At 38.0% G+C, this 24,333-nt stretch overlaps 1 protein-coding gene across 4 annotated transcripts in view; it reads right to left on the bottom strand.

Annotated features, from left to right (window-relative positions):
- The window catches only part of GTF2F2 (general transcription factor IIF subunit 2), a 175,864-nt gene that overhangs the window by 19,361 nt on the left and 132,170 nt on the right, over positions 1-24,333 (bottom strand). For all 4 annotated transcript variants that reach the window (XM_036249991.1, XM_036249992.1, XM_036249993.1 and 1 more), the window contains exon 6: positions 10,183-10,282. In XM_036249991.1, the coding sequence (XP_036105884.1) occupies positions 10,183-10,282 (100 nt within the window). The remainder of the gene's footprint in view (positions 1-10,182; positions 10,283-24,333) is intronic.

Raw genomic sequence — 24,333 nt, 5'->3', positions numbered from 1 at the left:
CTTCCTTCTTTTAATCTTGGTTTACACGCTTCAATCTCACAAATATTGCACTAACGTTGGTGTTTTCCTACTTTATTTTTATACTCACCCGAGGACATTTTTACATTTATCTTCAGATAGAGTGGGAGAGAGACAGGGAGGAAGAGAGAGAGAAACCGATGTGAGAGAGACACATCGAGCGGTTGCCACCCACATGACCCCAACCAGGGCCAGGGACAATCTGCAACTGAAGCAGTGCCCTTATCGGGAACCGAACCCGGGGCTCTCTGGTCCGAGGGCCGACGCTCTAACTGGTGAGCCAAACCGGCCAGGGCTGTTTTCCTACTTAAAATGAGGGGAAACAAATCAATACCCAAGGGCTGTGCAGCCTAACTTTACTTTGACCCATGAAATTAAAATACTTAAAAGTATAATCTGAAAACCCAGATATATAAAATAATAACAGCAATGACAAAAATATTCCTCATTAGAGAAACTTAACCTTACACTTATTTAAAAACAAAAAGTAAAGTGGAACATCTCTTTAATGTCTTCAGGGCCTACACTATGAGATAACTTATAAAAGATTGTTCTCAAAAATTTTTTTGTACTGAAAGATTAGTTAAATCTTTTTTGATAATTTCCAAGACAGGCTCATAATCCAAATTCTGCTTTGTGTTACCCAGTAGTTCCAATGTATATGTAATTATAAAAGAGATTTAAATAATTTCCATGGTCATTTAATTACTAATAATTTTATAGTCAGGACAAAACTAATGTTCCTGAGGTAACTTTTCTTTGTAAAACTAAACTGCAGAAATGATAATTAAAAAAAAAAATTTTTATTTAATTGATTTTTAGAGAGAGAGGAAGGGAGAAGGAAAGAGAGAAAGAAACATCGATGAGAGAGAATATGGACTGGCTGCCTCATGCATGCCCCCCACTGGTGATTGGGCTTACAACCTGGGCATGTGCCCTGAACCGAGGACCTCTTGGTGCATGGGTCAACACTCAACCGCTGAGCCACACGGGCTGGGCCAGAAATGATAATCTTTAAAAAAATGTTCTTTTATTGATCTGAGCGAAAAAGAGAGAAAGAGAATCGATTTGTTGTTCCACTTATTTATGCATTCATTGGTTAGTTCTTTTTTTTTTTATCCTCACCTGATGACATTTTTTTTTCAGATAGAGTAGGAGAGAGAGAGAGAGAGAAACATCAACATGAAAGGGACACATCGAGTAGTCACCACCTGCACTACCCAACCAGGGCCGGGTACAAACTGCAACCGAGGCACGTGCCCTCAGCGGGAACCGAACCCAGGTCTCTCTGGACTGCAGGCCGACGCTCTAACCGCTGAGCCAAACTGGCCAGGGCCATTGGTTAGTTCTTGCATATGTCCTGACCAGGACAGAACCTGCAACCTTGGTGCATGGGGATGACGCTTTCACTAACTTATCTACCCGGCCAGGGCAGAAATGATAAATCTAAATATTGTACTTACAACTCTGTATTACAAATAAAATTAATTCTATACATAAACTACAAATGATACAAACTAGTCTATTTAGAAGACTACAGTTTTGAGACAATGTTATTTCTTCTCTTTTTAGCTCTTCTCCCTTTGGGCATCCTGTTTTGTACAGGCTTCCTAAGAAAATAATACTCGAAGCAATCAGATATCTAACTTGTTAGCAGCTACCACAAAATATCAGTAGGACAGTTATTAGACTAGAACAACCTTTATATTATGTGAATTTTCACTACTGAGCTTATGTCTGCCCTCAGTGACCACAGATCACTGCACAACTAGTGGTATAAAAATGTCGATTGAGAAAGAAATTCAAATGTAGTCTCCAGTTACAAATTTTCACAATCCAAAATTGCATCATACACAATTTTACTTTCACAATAGAAAACAAATTATTCAAGACTAAAATGCAACCAAATGTTTACAATCCATTATGAATGTGATATAGAGATGTTCAAACATCATTACTGAAATCTTAATCACTAAAATTATAAATGCTACTCACTGCCAATTAAGATATAATACAAATGTCTATAAATTCTAGATTGTTGTTTGCAGAAATACTCTGATTGCTTTGTCAAGACAGTCTTTGTGGAGGTGTTTAACTTTTGAAGGAAGCATGACAGCCTTGATTATCATGATTTGCATTTTAAATCCTTATGAAAGATTCCTGCCCCCAATGCTTCTATTTCGACCTAGTGTGTCCAAGTTAATTCTTTAGTGTTGGTCAGTCCTTGGAGTGCAAATTCAAACAGACAAAAGCGTGTAGTATACTTAGACTACAGTATAGTAGGCAAATACTGCGGAAAGGCCTTTATGATACAGTCCTGCAGGTATCTATTTTAATCAGCAAAATTCCAAATTTATACATATAACTAAAAAGACAATGATAACCACCCCACCCCAATAACCTTAGTTCTAAAGACTAACACAGTTGGTTGCCACATTAAAGGAATTAGAGTATACATAAAAATGAAGTTTCTCTCTAGTTCTTGGTGACTTACCTCAAGATTTTATGTAATAATTCTGTTCCTTCCAACAATAATTTTCTAGTTAAGTTTTTCCAGGAGAAAGAAATCTTTTTTTTCAGTCTGGGGCAGGGGTGCATGAAGGGAATGATAAAGACAAGAAAATAATTCTGTATAAAAGCCTCAGGTCTGGAGGAAAAAGACTTCCTCCAAGGTATCATTTTGGCCCCCACCCCCAACAGGAGATGGCATACAGACTATAAAAAGGTCCTGTCTCTTTGGATCAGTGGCTGCATGCTACAATTATCCAGGGAGCTTGAAAATTTTAAGACAGCTGGCCTCCACATCATATCAATTACTTCACTCTCTGGACGTATTTTTCTTTTTAAAAAAGCTTTCCAGATGATTCTAGGGTATGGCCAGCATTGAGGACCACTAGCTAGACAACAGAGGACATGATTCCTTGTGAGGAAAGGTCATAAGACTGTGGACTACTTAATAAGAATGCTGTGAATTTACACAGGCCAGATGATAATGTCCACAAAGTCAACCAGAACACATATACAGAAGCCTTACCCTTTCACATGTTTTGATAACATACCTCTGTTGGCAAAAAATTTAAAGCATAAACTATATGTATATCTTTTTTTAAATTGTAAAAATGTACTGTTAATATGCATATACATTATAAAGCATACACAAACAAAAATGAAAGGATGAAATAAAAAAAACATTATTTTAAGAGTAAGTTTTAATTTGTCAAAATTATAAAACTATTGTTTTGCTCTTAAAATACAGTGATCTGTCATGTTTTGGATGCTTAGTTTCTAAATGAGTTGCAAACTGATAGTTTCACACCAACAATAGCCAATATAATTAAGGTACAACACACACACACACACAACCCACCCACCCACCCACCCAAGGGTCACTATGCCAGTTATTTTTGACAACCTTCAGCTTCAGCCTTGGGGGATGGTGGAGTGGGGAACTGCAGGCTCCACTTCCAAGATTCCCTCCCAGCTGGTTTACAGCCGGGTTCTGCCAATGGGAGAATGAAAGCAAGGAGGAAGAGGGACTTTTTTCTTTATTTGTGCTTATGGGAGCACCTCCAATAGCAACAGCTTCCCGATCTCTGGTAACAAACCCTTTTTCAAGTCAAGCCTTTACATTTTGTATTACTATACCATTCATCACCAATTCCCTGTGTGAAATCCTTTTCTGCTTGAAATATTTAGGGTTGTTTTTGTTTCTATGATAGACATTAACTGAATCACCAGTGAAGACAGAGATGACAAGCCATATTTACAGTGATATTGATAACTTCCTTTTTGGAAGGGCAAAGTTCTTATTAGATTGGATTACATCAAAAAGCGACTAATAGAGAGATAATCTTAGAAGTGTCAGTTTTTCTACCTTCTTGTTTACATGTAAGTGCTTTATTAGTATTATCTTAAATCTAGTGATTATTTGCAGAAATCTTTTAAAACCATTTGTTCATTTTTTACATTGAGTTTAGTTAATAAAAGATACTATAATCTGTCAATTCTTGAATTTAGCATCAAAACAAAAAGCTGAAAGCAAAAGTAAATGTGAGGTGCTGAGAGCATCCCTGTCGACCCCTCGCTGTGCAATTCCTACCCTTCTGCTGGGACATGACTCACTAGCATAGGAACTGACTGCATAAGGGGGCCAGGGTCAGTTCACATGGTAAATATTTCTTTTGTTTTCCTTTTAATTTCATTTAATTAATTTATTTTTGTTACAGATGTTTCTCCTTTTCCCCCATTGACACCCTCCTCCCTTTCCCGCCCCCCTCCCCCCAGCACTGTTGTCTATGTCCACTGGTTGTGCATATCTGCATAAATTCTTTGGTTTACCTCTACCCCCTCCCCGAAGTTTGTTAATCTGAACACTACTTCTATGTCTCTGGGTCCATTTTGTTCATCTCCTTATTTTGTTCATTATATTCCACAAATAAGTGAGATCATGGGATACTTTTCTTTCTCTGACTAGCTTATTTTGCTTAGCATAATACTCTCTAGGTCCCGCCATGTCATTTCAAAGGATAAGAGATCTTTCTTTCTGGTTTGGCCAATTTGGCTCAGTGGTTAGAGCATTGGTCTGCGGTCCGGAGAGACCTTGGTTCGGTTCCCGCTAAGGACATGTGCCTCGGTTGCAGTTTGTCCCCGGTCCAGGTTGGGTCATGTGGGTGCCAACCACTTGATGTGTCCCTTTCACATCGATGTTTCTCTCTCTCTCTCCCTCCCACTCTATCTGAACAAAAAAATGGAAAAAGGTCCTTGGGTAAGGATAATTAAAAAAAATAAAAAAAAACCCCAAGAGATCTTTCTTTCTTACAGCTTTATAGTATTCCATGGTGTATATGTACCACAGCTTGTTTATCTACTCATCTACTGATGGACACTTGGGCTGCTTCCAGATCTTAGCTATTGTAAATAGTGCTGCTAGAACATATGATCTTCCTGATTGGTGTTGCAGGCTTCTTAGGTCATATTCCTATAACTGGGATCACTGAGTCAAAAATGGCAGTTCAATTTTTAATTATTTGAGGAAACACTATATTGTTGTTTTCCATAGTGGCTGCACCAGTCTGCATTCCCACATGGTAAATATTTGTAAAGCTCAACTTCTTTCCTTTATTAGGTAAAAAACAAGGTAAACACAAGTTCCAATATTTCCCACGCCCTCATTCACTAGGTCCTCTTGTAAATCCTACTTAGACAACATATTATTCCCCAAAGTTTGTTTCCACTACTTCAAAGAATGGGGGAGGGGAATTTAATATTAAAATGTTTGCAAAGTGCAGGATTAAACAAATTCCTAAAGATTCCCAACATTAATATATTAAAGGCAGTGTCAATTTTGAATGCGGGGGGGGGGCGTATAAGCAGAATCTACATGTTCTTTTAACACAGAATCCTTTTCACTCCCCCGCCCCCCCCAAGAGATTCAAACAAAATTAGTGTTTTAAAACTCTCACTTTGGAAACTGGTGACCTACATGAAGTGGTTCAAGGCTCACAAACTTAATGAAGATTTAATACAGAGGAAAGGCCACTAAGGGAGAAATCTGACAGGTTACATGCTGGTAAGGGGAGAGTTGTCAGGGCCAAGCTTTCAAGGAAGAGGTGAATTAAGATGTAAAGCTAACTGTAGAATTCTTTTGAACCCGATCGATGTTTTCTGAATGGCAAGTATGTAGGTATTATATTCCAGACAGTTCATGAACTAAAGTAGTGGTTCTCAACCTTCCTAATGCTGTGACCCTTTAATACAGTTCCTCATGTTGTGGTGACCCCCAACAAAAAAACTATTTTCGCTGCTACTTCATAACTGTACTCTTGCTACTGTTATGTCTTAGGTGACCCCTGTGAAAGGGTCGTTCAACCCCCAAAGGGGTTGCGAACAACAGGTTGAGAACCGCTGAACTAAAGAGATCAATTTATTTATTTATTATTAATTTTCTTAAATTCTCACCCAAGGATATTTTTCCATTGATCTTTTTTTTTTTTTTTTTTTTATCCTCACCCAAGGACATTTTTGGATTTATCTTCAGATAGAGAGGGAGAGAGGGAGGAACAGAGAGAAACATCGATGTGAGAGAGACACATCGACTGGTTGCCACCCACACAACCCCAACCAGGGCCGGGGACAAACTGCAACTGAGGTACGTGCCCTTAGCGGGAATTGAACCTTGGACTCTCTGGCCTGGAGGCTGATGCTCTAACTGTTGAGCCAAACTGGCCAGGGCTCCATTGATCTTTTATTTCTCTCAGATAGAGTGGGAGGGAGGGAGAGAGAGAGACACACATCAACTGGTTGCCTCCCAAACAACCCCATCCAGGGCCACAGATAGAGATTGCCTGCAACTGAGGTACGTGACCTTGACCTGAATCGAACCTGCGAACCTGCAACTCTCAAATTAGTGAGCCAAACTGGCCAGAACTAAAGAGATCAATTTATTTTTTCTTTATTGATTTTTAGAGAGAGAAAGAGAGAGAGAGGTAGAAACATCGATGAGAGAGAACACTGATTGGCCGCTTCCTGCATGCCCCCCCACTGGGGATTTGGCCCACAACCTGGGCATGTGCCCTGACTGGGAATCGAACCGGCAACCTCTTGGTCCATGGGTTGATGATCAATCCACTGAGCCACACCAGCTGGGCTAAAGAGACCAATTTAATGTAATGCTTAGCTCCGGCCGGGTTGGCTCACTGGTAAGTACTACAGTCTGTGTGAACAGAGCAAGGACATTGGGCCAGGTACAGAGAGTCACCAGGGCAGAAAGTCCAGGGTACCTAGCAACAGGCAGAAATGAAAAAACAAGGACCTCACCCCCAGGCTAATCTTTCCTCCCCTAGCATATTGCGGGCTATGCGTTTGGATCCCTGATCTTTCATAAAACTGGTCATTTGGTTTACACCCCTTGACTTTTCTTCCCTAAAGATAACATCTAGGCCTCAGTTGTATTTCAGCTCCAGGTACAGAAAAGCAGCAAATCCAGACAAGTGACACCATGGCTGCCTCAGGACCAGCTGCACTGACTAAAGACCCCCTGCCCTGGTGCAGACCAATCAGGAGACCAGGACCCTGAAGGAGCACACCCGGGAAGCTGATGAATATTCTATTGAGACCCTCCCCTGAGACCTCCCCTAAGATTCCCACCTGCAAGAGAGAGTTAAATACCATCAACTCAAAGGACCCAGCATGTGCTCTCCCCCAGGGAAGCACGCCTGTGCCATTCCTTTCCCCCTTCTTCTCTCTGAGGGACCCCAGGAGACTTGCAACCAGGGCAGCAATGGGCAGTGGCAGCTCATCCCAGGCAGACCCCCTGAACCTGTCCCCAAGGCCCCTTTCTCTGACTTCTTAGTGAGCCAAAGCAGCCCAGCCTAGGACTCCTGTGGCTTCTTCTATGCTAAGCCCTTCCTTGTTTCGCTGTCCTAAGTGTGTTTTCACTGCGGCCAGTAAATTCTTGCTTGCTTTTCTGCACTTTGTGTCTCTTGATGGAAATCCCTCCTTCAAGAAGAACCGAGATCTCGTCATCTCGCCAGTAACACCATCCCAACAGAAAAGCTTTACTGCCCACTGTGACAGTTCAAACCATATATACTGGGACAATTCAAAACAATTTTATAAAGAAGATTAGGATAAAAACACTCCTATTACCCCAAAATGATGACTGTTAAAGTATTAAACTAATCTTCATTTATGAACACTTGTTTCCAGTCTTCTATCTTAAAGAACAGAAATAGACGCTATTGCATATACATCTTTGGGCAACTTGTCTTTCTTTCCACAATTCTCTTCAGAAAGGTTATATCTCTTTATAGCTTATGGAAAGTGAGGTCATTCTTGTCTTCACTGTGATAAAAACATGGACAGGTCCACATGGAATGGCTCAGTGAACTGAGTGAGCATCATCCCATGGACTTCAGAGGTGCTTGTTTGATTCCCAGTCAGCGCATGTGCCCAGATTTTGGCTCGATCGCCAGTAGGGGACGTGCAGGAGGCAGCGGATCAATGTTTCTCTCTCATATCGATGTTTCTATCTCTCTCTAAAAACATCAGTAAAAACATATTTTTTTAAAAAAACAACCACCACAAACATACACGGGAGTGGAAAGTGTACATAGAAACTTGGCCCATAAGTACAAAAAAATAAGCATAGTCAGGGGCTACCGGAGAAGTACACTAATGAAGAAGGGCAAAGACAATGAAGACCTATAATATTTTACACTTGTATATTTCCACTTGTCTTTAGAAAAGCAGTTGGAGCATCGGCCTGTGGACCAATGAGTTGTGGGTTCGCTTCCAGTCAAGGGCTTGTACCTTGGTAGCGGTAGTCCCTGATCAGGATTGTGCAGGGGGCACCAGTCAATGTGTCTCTCTCAAGTCGATGTTTCTCTGTTTCTCTCTCTCGCTCGCTCGCTCGCTCTCTCTCTCTCCCCCCTTCCTTCCACTCTATCTGAAGATAAACAGAACATTATCCTCGGGTGAGGATTAAAAAAAGAAGAAGAAAATTGCATGTATTACCATTTATAAGTAGAAAAGATGAGAATAGAAGAGGACAAAAAAGTAGACCTTTATCTACTTGTTTCAATCAATAGACAACAGAAAAATACATCTCTTGGATAATCTGACAATATTGTCTCCACTTATTGCTTGTCTTCTTCTTCAGTTTACATTTTTCTTAAAGCAATAACCAAAGGCTGTAAAATTAAAGCCTGGTTGAATGCAACTGAACTCTGACTGGCTTTATTTAATCTACATATAGTGTAGCAATTTTAAAAATTTGAATATCTTTAGAAGGGTCATGTGCATTTCAGTTCATTACAGTCCCTAGGATTTTACCTTCTTCAATTTTAGCATTCTGCTCACTGAGGATGCCTGCCTGTTTCTGCAGACATATGGCACCTCTCTCATATAAAATAACGAAGAAATTCAAGTATCATAAAGTAGTGGTTCAAAAGTAAATAAACACATATAAAAATAAATAAAAGCAGAAGAAAAAAAATGAACTAGTAGTTCAGTTCAGTCTTAGAGTTTACTTCTTCCTAAACTCAGCATCAAGATCTTAAGCAACAAAGTAGGGCACAAGATGTCAACTATTAATTGCTACTTGACTTAACCTAGGCTTCATTTTATTTTCTGTGAACCATCACGTTTTTCCTTCCATTACAGGTATTTCAAGACCCAAAACCCTTCGCTCTGTTAGCAATGCTAATGACCAGCAGTAACATAGCATGTTGGTTAATTAAGAGTAAGGCTCCTATACCAGGCTGCTTAGGTCCAACACCTGGACCAACTAATTACCAGCTGGGTGACTGACCTATAAGCTAACCTCTCTGTGTCTCAGTAACTTCATCTGTAAAATGAGGCTAATACTAGTAGTTACTTCAAAGAGTTAGGTATGACAATTAAATGTGTCACTATGAGACACCCAGGACAGTGCCTGGCACAAAGTATACAGATGTATACAATATATGTGTGTATTGTATATTGTAGAATACAATATATATTGTATATATGATATGCTTCAATAAAAAGGTTTAAAAAACATAAGGGCAGTCCTCACTTTGCATGGTAGTGTGAGATAGTAATAATTATCATTGTTTCGTGATCTTTAAATTTTTGTCAAAACATTAAAAACTCTGGTATAAAGGTATAGAAAAATCAGCACTGGCCTGCACATTGTAGGGTTCTGGGTTCGAGTCCCAGTCAAGGGTATGTATCTGGACTGCAGGTTCATCCCCAGCCTGGATCAGGGCATGTGCGGGAGGCAACTGATCAATGGGTATGTCTCTCTCCCCCATCCCTTCCACTCTCTCTAAAAACCAATGGAAAAATATCCTTGGGTGAGGATTAACTAACTAACTAATTAAAATGAGTATTGAGGAATGTTAGCATTCTTTCAAAGGAAATAAAAAGAAAATGAAAAATAGTATAACTATTATTTATTAAGGACACCATAAATTTAAAACATTAGAAACAATGAAAAGTGAAGTGTTTATTTCTTTGAAAAACTTATCAATAGTAGTTTAAATAGTATAACTTAGAATACAGAGCGACAACTTTTCTAAGCGTGGCATATTGTCATATTCCTTACTAAGCCTGGAGAAACCTGATGGCAAGGTATATGATACAGAAAAGAATCAAGACATAATGTAATGAAGACAGACTTACATTGTATTGATGATTGGCAACAGGTTTGTAATTGGTTGTCACAACTTTGTCTAGTTGTTGTGATAGCCTTACAGGTTTAGAAGATTCTTCTATTTGCAATCTGAAAAATAGAAGACATTATTAACAAATTTACTTGTTTATTAAAGTGAAACCTAGAGTTATTCCTATAATTATTCTTACTCAAGAACTAATACTTCTATAAAAAGTAACCTCAGAAGAAAAATCAACCTTAATATAGTACTTATATGACTATAATGTAGAAACCAGACCATAAGCTAAACATACAATCTCATTATAGTTCTACAACTTTCTTCTAATCCTATCCTATATAGTCAAATCTTTACTAAAACAAAGAAGCTAATCATCTTTAAATTTCTGGGGAAAAAACCTGCATGTAAAAATGAATTACCTTAAATCATATGGCCTAAAACCAATCAAGTTATTAATTTAAAATGTCTATTCACTCAATAAGAGATAAGGGTAAATAAAAAGATAATACGTTGGCACTCAGGGTCTAATGGCTGCTTTATCAAACAGTGCAGGTATAGAACATTTCCATCATCAAAGTAACTTCTATGGGACAGCACTGGTCTGTTGTAGGACTCCATTTAAATTAAAATATAATTTAAAATACCACCCTTGAAAAAAAGCCAATAATAAACATACGACACTATCTACAGCATACTATAGAACATTACACTTGATCACCTCATATATATTCGAGGAGCAATCTTAAGTGATTTTTGTTTTGGACAAAATATTACCATATTTCATGACTCACACTTTACCACTTACTTATTTTAAAAATTACATTAATTCATTTGGTATATCAGCACAGTAAATTTAAAAAATGTTTTAAGGGAGGAAAATACAGTTTTTCAAGGTGACTATTTAAAAAAAAGCAACAAAATTTATCATTATACCTTTAGACTTCTTATCAGCAAGATATCAGAATATAAGAATATATTTAAAGCATTACAAGAATAAAATTGCCAGCTATATCTAGCTAAATTAGAACTGAAGAGTAAGAGTGAAATAAAAGTATTTTTGGACAAAAAAGAAGTCTACCACTGATAGATCCGCAATGAGAGAGCTACTCAAGAATTTTTTTTTTCAGTAAAAAGGAAAATGAATCCAAAAGAAACTAGTGAGATGCAATGGTCATAGCAAAGAAATTGCAAACCATGTTAGAAAATTGCCTACTCAATAAATAGAAAAAAAAGAAAGTGTTTTTAAAGAAGTGCAACTAACACAAAAGGGAAAGAAGAGATTAAGATTAATGCATTTTAAGATTTCTAATTTTTCTGCAATAAGCTGCTATTACATTTAGAATTTTAAAAAGTATAGTTTCTTAAAGAAAGAAGAAATCATTTCTTGGGAGGTTAATTTAAAAGCATAAAAATGCTGGTCATTTAAAAGCAATGTGTGTTCAAGGATCCAAGATGGCAGCAGAGGAGAGGAAATTTGGAGACTGACACATTCAGAGGAAAGACGATGGGAAGACACAGACAGGAGAGGACTCTCTGCAGGGACCGTCAAGGAGAGAGCCTAGAACAACAGACCTTTCCCTCATGGCCCTCAGAAGGAGCTGATCCTGTAGAAACCCTAATCTCAAACTTTTAGTCTCCAGAACTGCGAGAAAATACATTTCTGTTGCTTAAGCCTAAATAAATAAATAAATAAATAAATAAATAAATGCGATACATGTTTGACATCATATATTAGTTTATTTGAGCAGGACTTTAAATTCTTTGGTTCAATAGAACAGGAACTAAAAATAATTTTCACTTAAAATTTCCTTCAAAAGCACAACTTTCGGGTTTTATAACATTCTTATTATTTAATTCCTTGGATGAATTTTACTATCTGTTTGCTTCTGCCTATTAGTCAGAAGATATCTGATATCGACCAATTGCTTTTTTAACGTGAAAGCTATACTATAGGCTTTGTTTTTATTATGAAGCCGAATTCACTATAGTCATTTATTCACTGAAATATAAATATATATATTTTTATCCTCACCCAAGGTAGAGTTGGGTGTGGGGGAGAGAGAGGGGGGGGAGAGAGATAGAGATAGAGATAGAGATAGAGATAGAGATAGAGAGAGAGAGAGAGAGAGAGAGAGAGAGAGAGAGAGAGAAACATCTATGTGAAAGGGACACATCGAGTGGCTGACACCTGCACAATCCAACCAGGGCCGGGGACAAACTAACCGAGGTACGTGCCCTTAGCGGGAACCAAACCTGGGTCTCTCCGGACTGCAGGCCGACAATAACTACTGAGCAAAACCAGCCAGGGCTAAATATAAATATTTTAATTCTTCTCATTATTTATAAATCCACAGCTGTATTTTAAATACATAAAATGATTATTTTATAAAGTGTAAGAAGAGTACTCTGGGAGTGTCTGTAGAAACTTATTGTATATATAACCATAAATCAAATGTTACTTTGCTTTTCATGTGACAAATATCTTTCTATGAACCATGAAGAAAGCACTAGCTAGAGGTCTAGAAGGGAGATGTCCACCCAAAGGTGGACCTGGACTTACAACCCTTCAGTGGCCTCTTTAACTATTCTTAGATGAAACACCAGCTTCTTCACACGACTTCATGTCTCTATGGGATCTAGTCCCTGCTCATCTTCCACATCTGCATCAGGATGTAGCTATGTCATGACCAGATTTTAGTAGGAGTCTCCTGCTGACAATCATCCAACAAGTGTTTCCTGGGTGTCTATTTCTGCCAGGCACTGGGTTAGAGGTCGGGAACGCCCCAGTAAAGAAGACTTGCTCTAGTGGAAGACCAACATTGAACAAATGCTTATCTGTAATTAACTGCGGTCCTGAAGCGTGATGGGTGGCAGCATTATGACAACTGATTGCATGCTGCTATGACATAAAAATTAACTCCAAGGTGTGCACTTGAGGGCAAGCTGGAGCAGGAATGCTCATGCTTATAAGAGGTTAGGTAAGAAGACTGGGTGAAAAATGAGTCCTCCAAGCTGATAGGATGTCTCAAAGTGACTAAGAGATCAACCTTTAGAGGGGAAAAAAGTGGAACCATATAGGAATGTTTACCAAGTGTTAAAGCTAAGCATGTGTAACTCCTTAAGAAAACATACATATATATTGCTATGTGGCAGCCTTTTCCTGAACACCTCTTTGTGTTCTAACCTCAGCCCGATCCCCTAATGTATCTCAGGGCTTTGGCCTCTCTAAATGGTAATCTATCTGTTGTGCTGCCACTAAATCATCTTCCCTGTTTCAATCACCTCACTCCACAATGGAATCTTCTGAGATGCTTAAAGACGGAAGCATGCACTAGCTCCTTCCTTCCTCACTAAATGGTTGTTTCCCTTACTTCACAATTTGGAAATTCTTCAGGGTTTCAGTTTGTGTAGGTGTGTCTTTATAAATGATAGCTTATTCTTGTCATACTCTTATACTTGAGTTTATCTGAAGAATTTATTTGCAGCCACTGCATCCTGATATCAGGTTCACGTGGCATCCTTTCCTTTCTGTTCCAATGCGACAGTTCTAAAAAAGCCAAGGCCATCATCCAAAGACTGCCATGCCATTTTTATCCTCAAGGTATTTCTTAATCTTTGAAGTATATAAAGAAATAACACTGAATTAACTTTTTTAAAAATAAAGAGCTCATATAAAAATTTAACCTTTTCATTATACATTTAAATTTTGTTTTAATTAAAAGAGGGTATCGTATGATTCAAAACTCAAAAGGTTAATCTATGGACTGAAAATGACATATTTTTAGAGAACTAAACCTTAAAATACTTTAATTAACTTGGAATAGTTTAAAATAATTTAGCAGGGTTCTTTACTTAACACTAAATAATTCATTTACATTATTTCATGAAGTGTCAGAACAAGCTGCAACTTCATTTTACCCTGTACAATGCACTAAATTAAACATCACTGACCTCAAAATGCCTTCAAAGTGAAAACAAGGTCTATCTGGGCTTGTACAAAATATAATTTGGAAATATCTTGTTGAACAGCAAACTACATAGTGGACTGTTCTGCTACAAACCGTATAGGCTGGACTGGGAGCAAGCTAAAAGCTTCACTATCCAGACCATTTAAAAAACACGTCTTAACTTTTCCAGAAAAATTTAAAATGTGATGTTATTTTCAAGAAACAGAAATAAAAAATAATATTCTGTGATTATTTCGATGCAGCCAAGACTGTTTTACCTTTGTTTTATAAGCCTTTAAAAAATACACACACACTTGGGCCCTGGCCGGGTGCAGCTCAGTTCCGGGTGCAGCTCAATTGGTTGAGCGGCCTCCTGTGCACTGAAGGGTCGTCATCTCGATTCCTGGTCAGGGCACACCACCGGGTTGCAGGTCTGATCCCCGACCAGGGTCCGTGCAGGAGGCAACCAATCAATGTTTCTCTCTCACATTGACGTTTCTCTCTCTCTCTCTCTCTCAAGCCAATAAAAATCACATTTGAAATAATATTTAGTACTAATAACCACCACCCCTTCAGAAAAATTCATTATATACTTCTACATTCTTAGAAGGCTAGGACTCATTGAATTACTAGTCTTCCTAAAATTATTATTTAAAGAGTCAGTTTTACCTCTTCATCTCAACAAAGAAAAAACTCAAGGGCTACATAACTAAAAGCTTTCTGAAATACTAATAAAATAACAACTATTACAAATGATAACAGACATTTATCCTTGGTTGGTTTGGCTCAGCGGTTAGAGTGTCGGCCCATGAACCAAAGGGTCTCAGGTTCGATTCCCAATCAAGGGCACGTACTTGGGTTGCAGATTTGATCCCCAACCCTGATTGGGGCCTTGTGGGAGGCAACCAATCAATGTGTGTCTCTCACATAGATATCCCCCACCCCCACTTTCTAAAAAGGATTTTTCTATCTAAAAATCAATGGAAAAAATATCCTTGGGTGAGGGTTAACAACAACAACAAAATCAAAAACAGACATTTAAAGAGCACTTACTACATGCTGGAAACTGTGTTAAGAGCTTTACCTACCATCTCGATCTTGCTCTTTCCCCATATTAAGCAAAAACAACCAGAACTCAGATCTTAGTTTTACCTCAAGAGTCAAGAAGTTACTCTATACAGTCCCTAAAAAGTATACAGTCCTTTCTATATAGTCTCCTAAAAGGTCAATGAGCAGAATAAAATCTCTACTTAAAATCTCATTGAGTTTAGTTTGAAAGAAGTAATTCTCCCTAATACTCATCTGCCTGCCACAATCAGCCCAATTTCTCTCTCTCTCTCTCTCTCTCTCTCCCTCTCTCTCTCTCTCTCTCTCTCTCTCTCTTTCTCACACACACACACACACACATACACACACACACGCATGTGCACACGAACACCTTCTCCTTTACTACACTGAAAAACAGATTCCTATTCAGTCAATGTCAGTACCTATTAGGCTATAATCATGGTCCCTAATCACCTTTATCAAAATTACTTAAAGATCTTCATTGTACTTTAAGATTCATGTACTATACTGGGAATTCAAATTATTTAGTATACGTATTTTGGAAATATAAAATTCATGTTAAAAAAAAGGAAGAGTAGCATAAACATCCCCTAAATATTTTAAAGGATGAACACAGCTAAGATCTAACAAAATGGAAAAAAAAGCCAAATTCCATTGCTGTAAGTTGTTGGCAGATTGAGAAAGAGAAGTCTACAAATTTTAGCCAACAGAACTTTCATTTACCTCACTGGCATGTATAGTACTTCTCACATAAAAATAACTCAACGAATATTTGTTAAGCAAATGAACAAGTGATACCTTTACTGGACAATCATATTACAAACAAAAAGGCTAATGCCTGATTTTGTACAAGTAGACTATTTTCATGACTAAGCAGAAAACCCTAAGTAATGCTGCATTACTAGTCTGGTTATAAACTACAGAATTAAACAAGCACAAAAAACACGGAACAAACGTTTCCATGAGCAACTGCCAATGTAGGAATTATTTTGTAATGTAAATATCATTATTTTATTATTTATTTGCCCTTTGTGCTATAGCTGCACTTGACTGTAGTTTATGCTATTCTTTTTTGGGGGGAAGGGAGTACGTGCCCCTAGAGGGAACCGAACCCAGGACTCTAGTCTATAGGCTGACACTCCAACTGCTGAGCCAAACTGGCCAGGGCTAAGCTATTCTTAACATAACACATTTCACAGAAGAATGTGCATTGTCTTAAGATTTTGATTTCATTTTTGAAAGGGAGAGACTAAAGCAGTTAAGGAGGTAAACAGTACCTCCCAAGAGGGAAAAGGAGCTGACATTTGGAGGGTGAGAGAAAGAGAAGTTTCGTGGCAAAGAGAAGCAGGAACACAGTAGAGCACAGGTAGTCTGTGAAAGAGAGCAAATACATGAAGCCCAATCTCAGACAATCAAAAGGGAAATTTCAGGAGAAGATCCAGCTTGGGAGCAGGCAGAAATAAAGCTGGGAGAAAGGCCGGGTCAGGTAATTAATCAAGTGCACACTGAGCTGATTTACTAATGTGAAAAGGTTCTGATGATGCCTAGTTTAAAACCATGAATTTATACAAAGTTTCAATGTTTTTTCACTAAGACAAAGAGAGCTTCTTGGAGAAATTGTTAACAGTAGTACATTTTAATCTATTAGAATGTAGATTTAGCCCTGGCTGGTTTGGCTCAGCGGTTAGACCATCAGCCCGTGGACCAGAGAGTCCCAGGTTTGGTTCCTGCTAAGGGCACATACCTCAGTTGCAGTTTGTCCCTGGCCCCAGTTGAAGTCATATGGGTGGCAACCACTCAATGTGTCTCTCTCACATTGATGTTTCTCTCTCTCTCTTCCTCCTGCTCTATCTGAAGATGAATGCAAAAATGTCCTCGGGTGAGGATAAAAAAAAAAGAATGTAGATTAAAGTGGCATTAAAGAAATTTTAGGGCTTTGCCCTGGCCGGTTTGGATCAGTGGTTAGAATGTCGGCCTGTGGTCCAGAGAGATTCAGGTTCGGTGTCCGCTGGGGGCGCGTACCTTGGTTGCAGTTTGTCCCGGCCCTGGTTGGTTGTGCGGGTGGCAGCCACTTGATGTGTCCCTTTCACGTCAATGTTTCTCTCTCCCTCTCCCACCCCCCCACTCTATCTGAACAAAAAATGGAGAAATGTCCTCAGGTGAGGATTAAAAAACAAAAGAAATTTTAGGGCTTGCAACTGACAAGTAATCGATTTATATCCTTATCTGACAGAGCTACTGGAAGGATTATAGATAATAAATATTAAATTACTTAGACAAGAGTTTCTTACAAATATTTATTATTTGTAGGCTTCATGAAGACAGGGACCCTCCCTATATCCCTAGCGCCTAGACTAGGCATGTGATATAAAGTGTTGAATAGGCAAGGGAAAAAAAGGACAAAAAGAAAATGTTTTAGGCTGTATTTAGTAAGAGATGGTAATTTCGTTGTCAAATCATGCGATTTACAGTAATATATGCTAACATTTAGATTTGACAGTTAAGAAAAGAAAGTGTAAAATGTATTAAGGTTTAATTTTTACTCTCTGAGACATACTCAATAAAGGAAAATACTCCATTATCTCCTTTAACTGTTCAATATGGTAGCCACTAGCAATATGCAACTACTTAAATTAATTAAAATAAAAAACTCGGCTCCTCGGGCACACCAGCTACATTTTAAGTGCTACATGCGGCTAGTCGCCAGCATACTGGACAACAGAGACAGAGAACACTTGTATCACATAGAACACTTGTATCACTGCAGAAGGTCCTACTGGACAGCCCAAGAGAATCACAAACACAGATGTCTACAGGGGCCTGTCAAGTAAAATAGAAAGTAACAGAGAGAGGCAGGGGCTGCAGTGAGCTGCAAATGCTCCATCCCAAGCCCCAGCACCAGATGATAGTGAGTCAAATCAGATTTTTAGGTGAAATCATTTGTTAAATATTGCCAGCTAATTCAATTAAAAAAAACACAGGCAACTCCCTCCACCCAATAAAAACAGAAACCCCTCAAAACCAAAAAACACTCACCAGCTATACCAGGCCACTAGGTGGAAACCCTCTGATCTATATATCTACATCCCAGGGTTTTTTGTTGTTGATTTTTGTTTTAAACAAAGCAGCAGCAAAGAATTAAGAATCATAACTAAAAGTAGGAAAGTCATGACACAATGTGTCATTAACTACTGGCATAAAAACTATAGTTTTGTTGAAGAACCAGCAATTCCCTTCATCTCCAATCCCACGCTCCCAACCAGTGGGACAATCCAAGCTCTGGCTGATAAACTCTCCTAGATTGTGCTCAGACCAAGAATTGAAATATATCTTCTATATAATACAGGAATGTGATAATTTTTGACTTTTTATATAACTAGCAATTTCATATGATTCAACCTGATAGTTCCCTCTTAATGAAAGACTTAATACTGAGTTGAATTCTTCTATATGAGAATAATATAATTCAAATTGCTAATTAAGTCCCATTGTAATAGTGACTTGCCCATGATCATACAGTTTGTTTGAGGCAGAGAGGATAAATAATTCAAGATTCCTTGTCCAGTGCTCTTCACCTATATCATAATTGCATCTTAAATACAATGAGGCAATTCAGACATCTTCTCAAGTTGACGAATGTATACTATCCCAATTTAAAATACTTATAGCTATTTAAGAAGACATTATGTCCAAAATATGTCCAGTATAAGAGCTGTTCAGAAGGGGTCTACACCCAGAGAGAAAACGATGATTCACACTGGACTTGATTTTCTCCTAGATTTTTGTTAGAAACAACAGCCACTCACAGGTTTTTGGTATGGCTGAGTTTTTGTAAAAAAATGACAGTTAGTGTAATGAAGACCTTTATGTAAGTGTTTTGTTTTTGTTTTTCTAACTACTGACTAATTTCTGATTTTCACTAAAACAATGTAAGACTCAGTCCTTTATCAAATTTTGTCTTCTTCAGGAAGAGTATATTGCCAGCATTCCAGAGAGTATCTATTTACCTCTGTTAGCTAAAACACAACAATTCCACTCAACAAGACAATTATATCTTATCTCACAGCCAGAATATTTTTACTAGCTTATGTAGTTCCCTTTTCTCTTATGTTTTTCCTTACATAATCTACTTATGATCTTAAACTTGAAGTCATGTTTAGTGGTATCTTTAACTGAAGTAGTAGCAGAACTTCTAATCACCAGCATTCTGGTTGCATGCAAGTACAATAGAGGCCCAATAGGAGGAAGGGGGCCAGGAAGGCAATACCCACAACAATTGATTCGTTATGAGTCTGGGAAGCAATAGGATATCTAAGGTTTGCACTGCCTGAAGTTTTTGGTCAAATGATTATAAAAATTTTGGTCAACTGTAACTTATCCATTGTAATATTTTTTTCCTTTAGTCTAAGTCAGACTTGATTTCTTACATCATTTCACTTTTAAAAGCAAACTGCTTTTCCCTTGGAGAGTTTGGATTCCAATATAAGTGTGTAAGTGATGGGGAAGGGGAAGAAGGAGAGAAGCAGAAAGAAAAAATATAATTTGATGGAAGAAACCCTTGGCTGATTATGCTTTTCATGTTAATCAAATACTCCAGTCACTATTTTAGTATAGGCATAAATAAAGACAGGAGAAAAAAATGTTTAGTTGATCCCCAATTACTACTTCTCAATACATGACCAAGTAGCTACTCTTTCTATGCTAGAAATGAAATTACCCTAAACTCCAATGAATAATGAATGACAAAAAATACTTCAAGAACCTTTCATTTTATTCCCATCCTCCAAACTCCAAAAAAAAGTAATAAGCCGACATAATTTGCTATGGTTTCCAGGGATGGAAGCAAAAGCTTACCCATCAAAAGGACCAGCAGCCCTGGCCAGTGAGGTTCAGTTGGCTGGACGTCACCCCATGCACTAAAAGGCTGCTGGTTCAATGTCCAGGTTGTGACCTAGATCCCTGGTAGGGGAGAGGGGAGCATGCAGGAGATAGCCAATAGATGTCTCTCTCTCTCCCTCCCTCCCTCCTTTCCACTCTCTAAAAATCAATGGAAAAAATATCCTTGAGTGAGGCTTAACCAAAAACAAACAAAAAAACCCCAAAAAGGGACCAGTAATATTTATAACTTAATATTCAAGAGAAACAAAGTATCTTTTATATTCAGATTCATGCCGATAATTTTACATTCTAAAAAATTAGAGACTAAAGCAAACCTATGGAATACAGAATGGCCTTGATAATGCTTAGTATAGAAAGAATGTCCATCACAGTATGGCAGGATCTGAAACCAGTCTCTGATGTTAAGTTCTAGTTCTACCACTAGGGGTGACCTTGGTCAAGTTAATCAACCTATTTAACATCTTGGTGCCCTCAAGGGAAAAAATGAGGTTTAGAACTGAAATAGGTGAGATAATATTTATAAAACAATTAGTGCATGGCCTGTCCCATAATATGCATTCAGTACATTTTAGCTATTATTGCAGTTATTGTTATCACTCAAGTAGCCACATTGAACAGAAAAGTATGGGAGTTATGTAAATAAACACTTTTAATAATTATCTGGTTTACTAATTAAATTTTAAAACCAAGATTTATGGAATCTGTATTCATCCTTTATTCTGATGGGGGATATTGGGCTACAACAGATTAAAAGTACTTTCTTTGATCTCCTCTGATATTTTCAAGGATAAAAAAATTTCTTTCTACATGCCATTCAGCTGCAGATAAAGTATAAAATACTCATGGAAGTGCTAATTAGAACTAATTAAATTTAATCCACAACACCAAAGGAAATAAAAATATGGTAGCTTACTGTTTTGGGTAAACCATACATTTAATTTTAAAAATTCACTGAGTTTTAGATGTAGGCAAATATTTTGGGATTTAATCCTTAAGGCATTCAAATTAGTATCTCATATATGACTCTCAACCAGTAGTGACTAGAACATGCACCTACTTTTCTACAAAAGTAGAAAAATGCATTTGAACAGAACACGCCCTTAAGTTATGCGGATAACTCATTACTATTTTTATTTTTAAAATAATTTTTATTAATTTTAGAGAGAGAAGGAAGGAGAGGGACAGAGACATCAATCAGAGAAAAAATCGACTGGCTACCTCCTGCCTACCCACCCCTGGGGATTGGGCCCACAACTTGGGCATGTGCCCTGACGGGATCAAACCAGCTACCTCTTGGTGCATGGGTCGATGCTCTACTTCTGATCCCACACCAGCTGGGCACTCGTAACCATTTTTAAACTAATGGTCTCAAAAAATGATCTTTTCCTGTCTTCCTTATCATATTAAAATATGATTCAAGGAGATTATATAATTTTCTTCCTAGAAGACAGGATCACCTTCAGAAAAACTGCATACTAGCTACCCAGCAACTGAATGAAATAACTTTTATTCCTCTCCTTTCCTTTATTGTGAACATCTATTTTACTTTGTCTAGTGTCCCTATTTTACACTTCCTGATCTTTTTAGTTTGTTTTCTCTAGATTTTCTATATAGCTCTGGATTATTTCATATGCATACTTTACCTCAATGGCCAAATACACTTAGGCTCATTTCCACCCAAATCCCTCAGGATTAGTTTAGACTTTTATATCCTCTAAATCAACAGTTCTCAACCTGTGGGTCACAATCCCTTTGGGGGGTCAAACGACCCTTTCACAGGAACCGCCTAAGACATAACAGTAGCAAAATTACAGTTATGAAGTAGCAACAAAAATAATTTTATGGTTGGGGGTGACCACAACATGAGAAACTGTATTAAAGGGTTGCGGCGTTAGGAAGGTTGAGAACCACTGCATACTCTGTCCAGCACTTACCTATACTGACCCTCATATACATTTGTGTGTAGAGTGAGGTAGAGGGGTCAATTTAGACAGCATTTGGAGATCTTCTTGATACGATCATTTCACTATATGCAACTCAGAGTTTACCATCCATTTCTTCTCCAGTTATTTTCATAAACCGAAAATGAGTTTTACTTAAGTAATAATTCTAGGGTCTCTACCCTGCTAAGTAACTGGCTTCTGCCTTCTGCCTCCTTGTGGATTCCCCATGCACAGCAAAATCCCACCACGACGCGTGACTCAGGAAAGACGTCGTGAGAACTGCAGGCCAAGTAATCACTGTGGCAGTTCAGTGTGGGACTGCCAAGCTCTTGAATATTCTCGAATCACATATATAACTTGATCAGAAATACTTAAGAATTGGCTAATTTCTCTAAATAAATTGAAATGAAATCGAGATAGTGCCACTAGGTATAAGTCTGCCACAATATGAGTTCCTTTTAGTACCACTTTTATATTTTTGTAATTTTTAGCTTTATAATTTTTATGGTATACAGTAAAATAAATATTAAAGGCACGAGGCAGATACAGAAATTAAAGTATATAGACATAATCAATTTCATAAAATTCCCATTCAATTTGCTAATTTCACTAGCATTTGAAACTGCTAATACACTTTAGACATAAAAATAAAAATAGATACCCTTTATTTTCCCTCCTAAATTTGTCCTAAGAAGTCAAGAAAACTCAAGTTAGGTCTTTCACTATGCCAAAATGATGAACTCTAATGCATGACTTATAAGATAATCAGAATGCAAAAAACTTTTTCTTTTCATTAAGGACTAAAATGCATTCATAATTTAGGGCCAAAATTTGATTTTGAGAGTATTTTTTATTTAGCCCTGGCTGATTTAGCTCAGTGGTTAGAGCGTCGGCCCACAGTCCAGAGAGACATGGGTTCGGTTCCCGCTAAGGCACGTACCTCGGTTACAGTTTGTCCCCGGTCCCAGTTGGGGTTGTGCAGGAGGCAACCAGTCAATGTGTTCCTCTCATGTTGATGTTTCTCTTTCTCTCCCTCCCACTCTATCTGAAGATAAATAGAAAAATATCCTTCGGTAAGGATTTAAAAAAACAAAAAAGATATATATATATATATATTTTTTTTTTTTTTATCCTCACCAGCGGACATTTTTGCATTTATCTTCAGACAAAGCAGGAGAGAAGGGAGGAAAAGAGAGCGAGAGAGAGAAACATCGATGTGAGAGAGAGATACATTGAGTGGTTGCCACCCACATGACCCCAACTGGGGCAGGGATAAACTGCAACTGAGGTACGTGCCCTTAGCGGGAACAGAACCCGGGACTCTCTGGTCTGCAGGCCAATGCTCTAACTGCTAAGCCAAACTGGCCAGGGCCAAAAAAGATTTTTTTATTGATTTTTAGAGTGAGAGGAAGGAAGAGGGAGAGAGAAAAACATTGATGTGAGAGTGAAACACTGACTGGCTGCTTCCTGCACGCCCCCTACCAGGGATCGAACCCGAAACCAGGCATGTGTCCTGACCAGGAATTAAACTGGCAACCTTTCAGTGTATAGGACTACACCCAACTGAGTGACATGCACCAGGGTAATTTTGAGTTTAGTCTTACACGGATTTTACATTTATGGATAACATTCTTTCTTTTTTTTTAATCCTCACCCAAGGATATTTTTCCATTTATCTTCAGATAGAGTGGGAGGGAGAGAGAGAGAGAGAGAAACATCGATGTGAGAGAGACACACTGACTGGTTGCCTCCTGCACGAGCGGCCGGGGACGAACCACAACTGAGGCACATGCCGGTGATCAAACCCGAGATTCATTGGTCTGTGGGTCAATGCTCTAACCGCTCAGCCAAACCAGCCAGGGCTGAATAACATTATTTCAAATTAAAATAAAATAAATGAAAACTTCTACAAATTACCATTAGTATAATAAAATTAACTCAGTTTTATAATAGAAATACTAATGCTTATATATTTATCATACTGATAAAGTACCAAGAATAATTATTACACTAAGATTTTGTTTCACAATTTTGTCAGTTCATGTTGCCAGCCCTCCCAATAACACTCAACTATAATTACTTTTTTGGAAGCTCCCCAAAGTGTTTATCCACTGACTTATTAATAAATAGGCTTCTGATCTGACATTATTTGGTGGAGTATTATGCAACAGTGACATGAATTTACCTGGCCAATATGGAAATTTTCTCTTACACAGAGCCTATGGATAGATTTGTTAATAACTGAATATATCATTTTATCAATTTAATACTATAATATTCTTGTTAGTAGTAGAGAAAAGAAGG

Source organism: Molossus molossus, unplaced genomic scaffold (genome assembly GCF_014108415.1).
Source record: "Molossus molossus isolate mMolMol1 unplaced genomic scaffold, mMolMol1.p scaffold_m16_p_9, whole genome shotgun sequence".
NCBI lineage: Eukaryota > Metazoa > Chordata > Mammalia > Chiroptera > Molossidae > Molossus > Molossus molossus.
The sequence above is the reverse complement of the archived record's forward strand: the minus strand, read 5'-3'. Positions and strand labels throughout refer to the sequence as shown.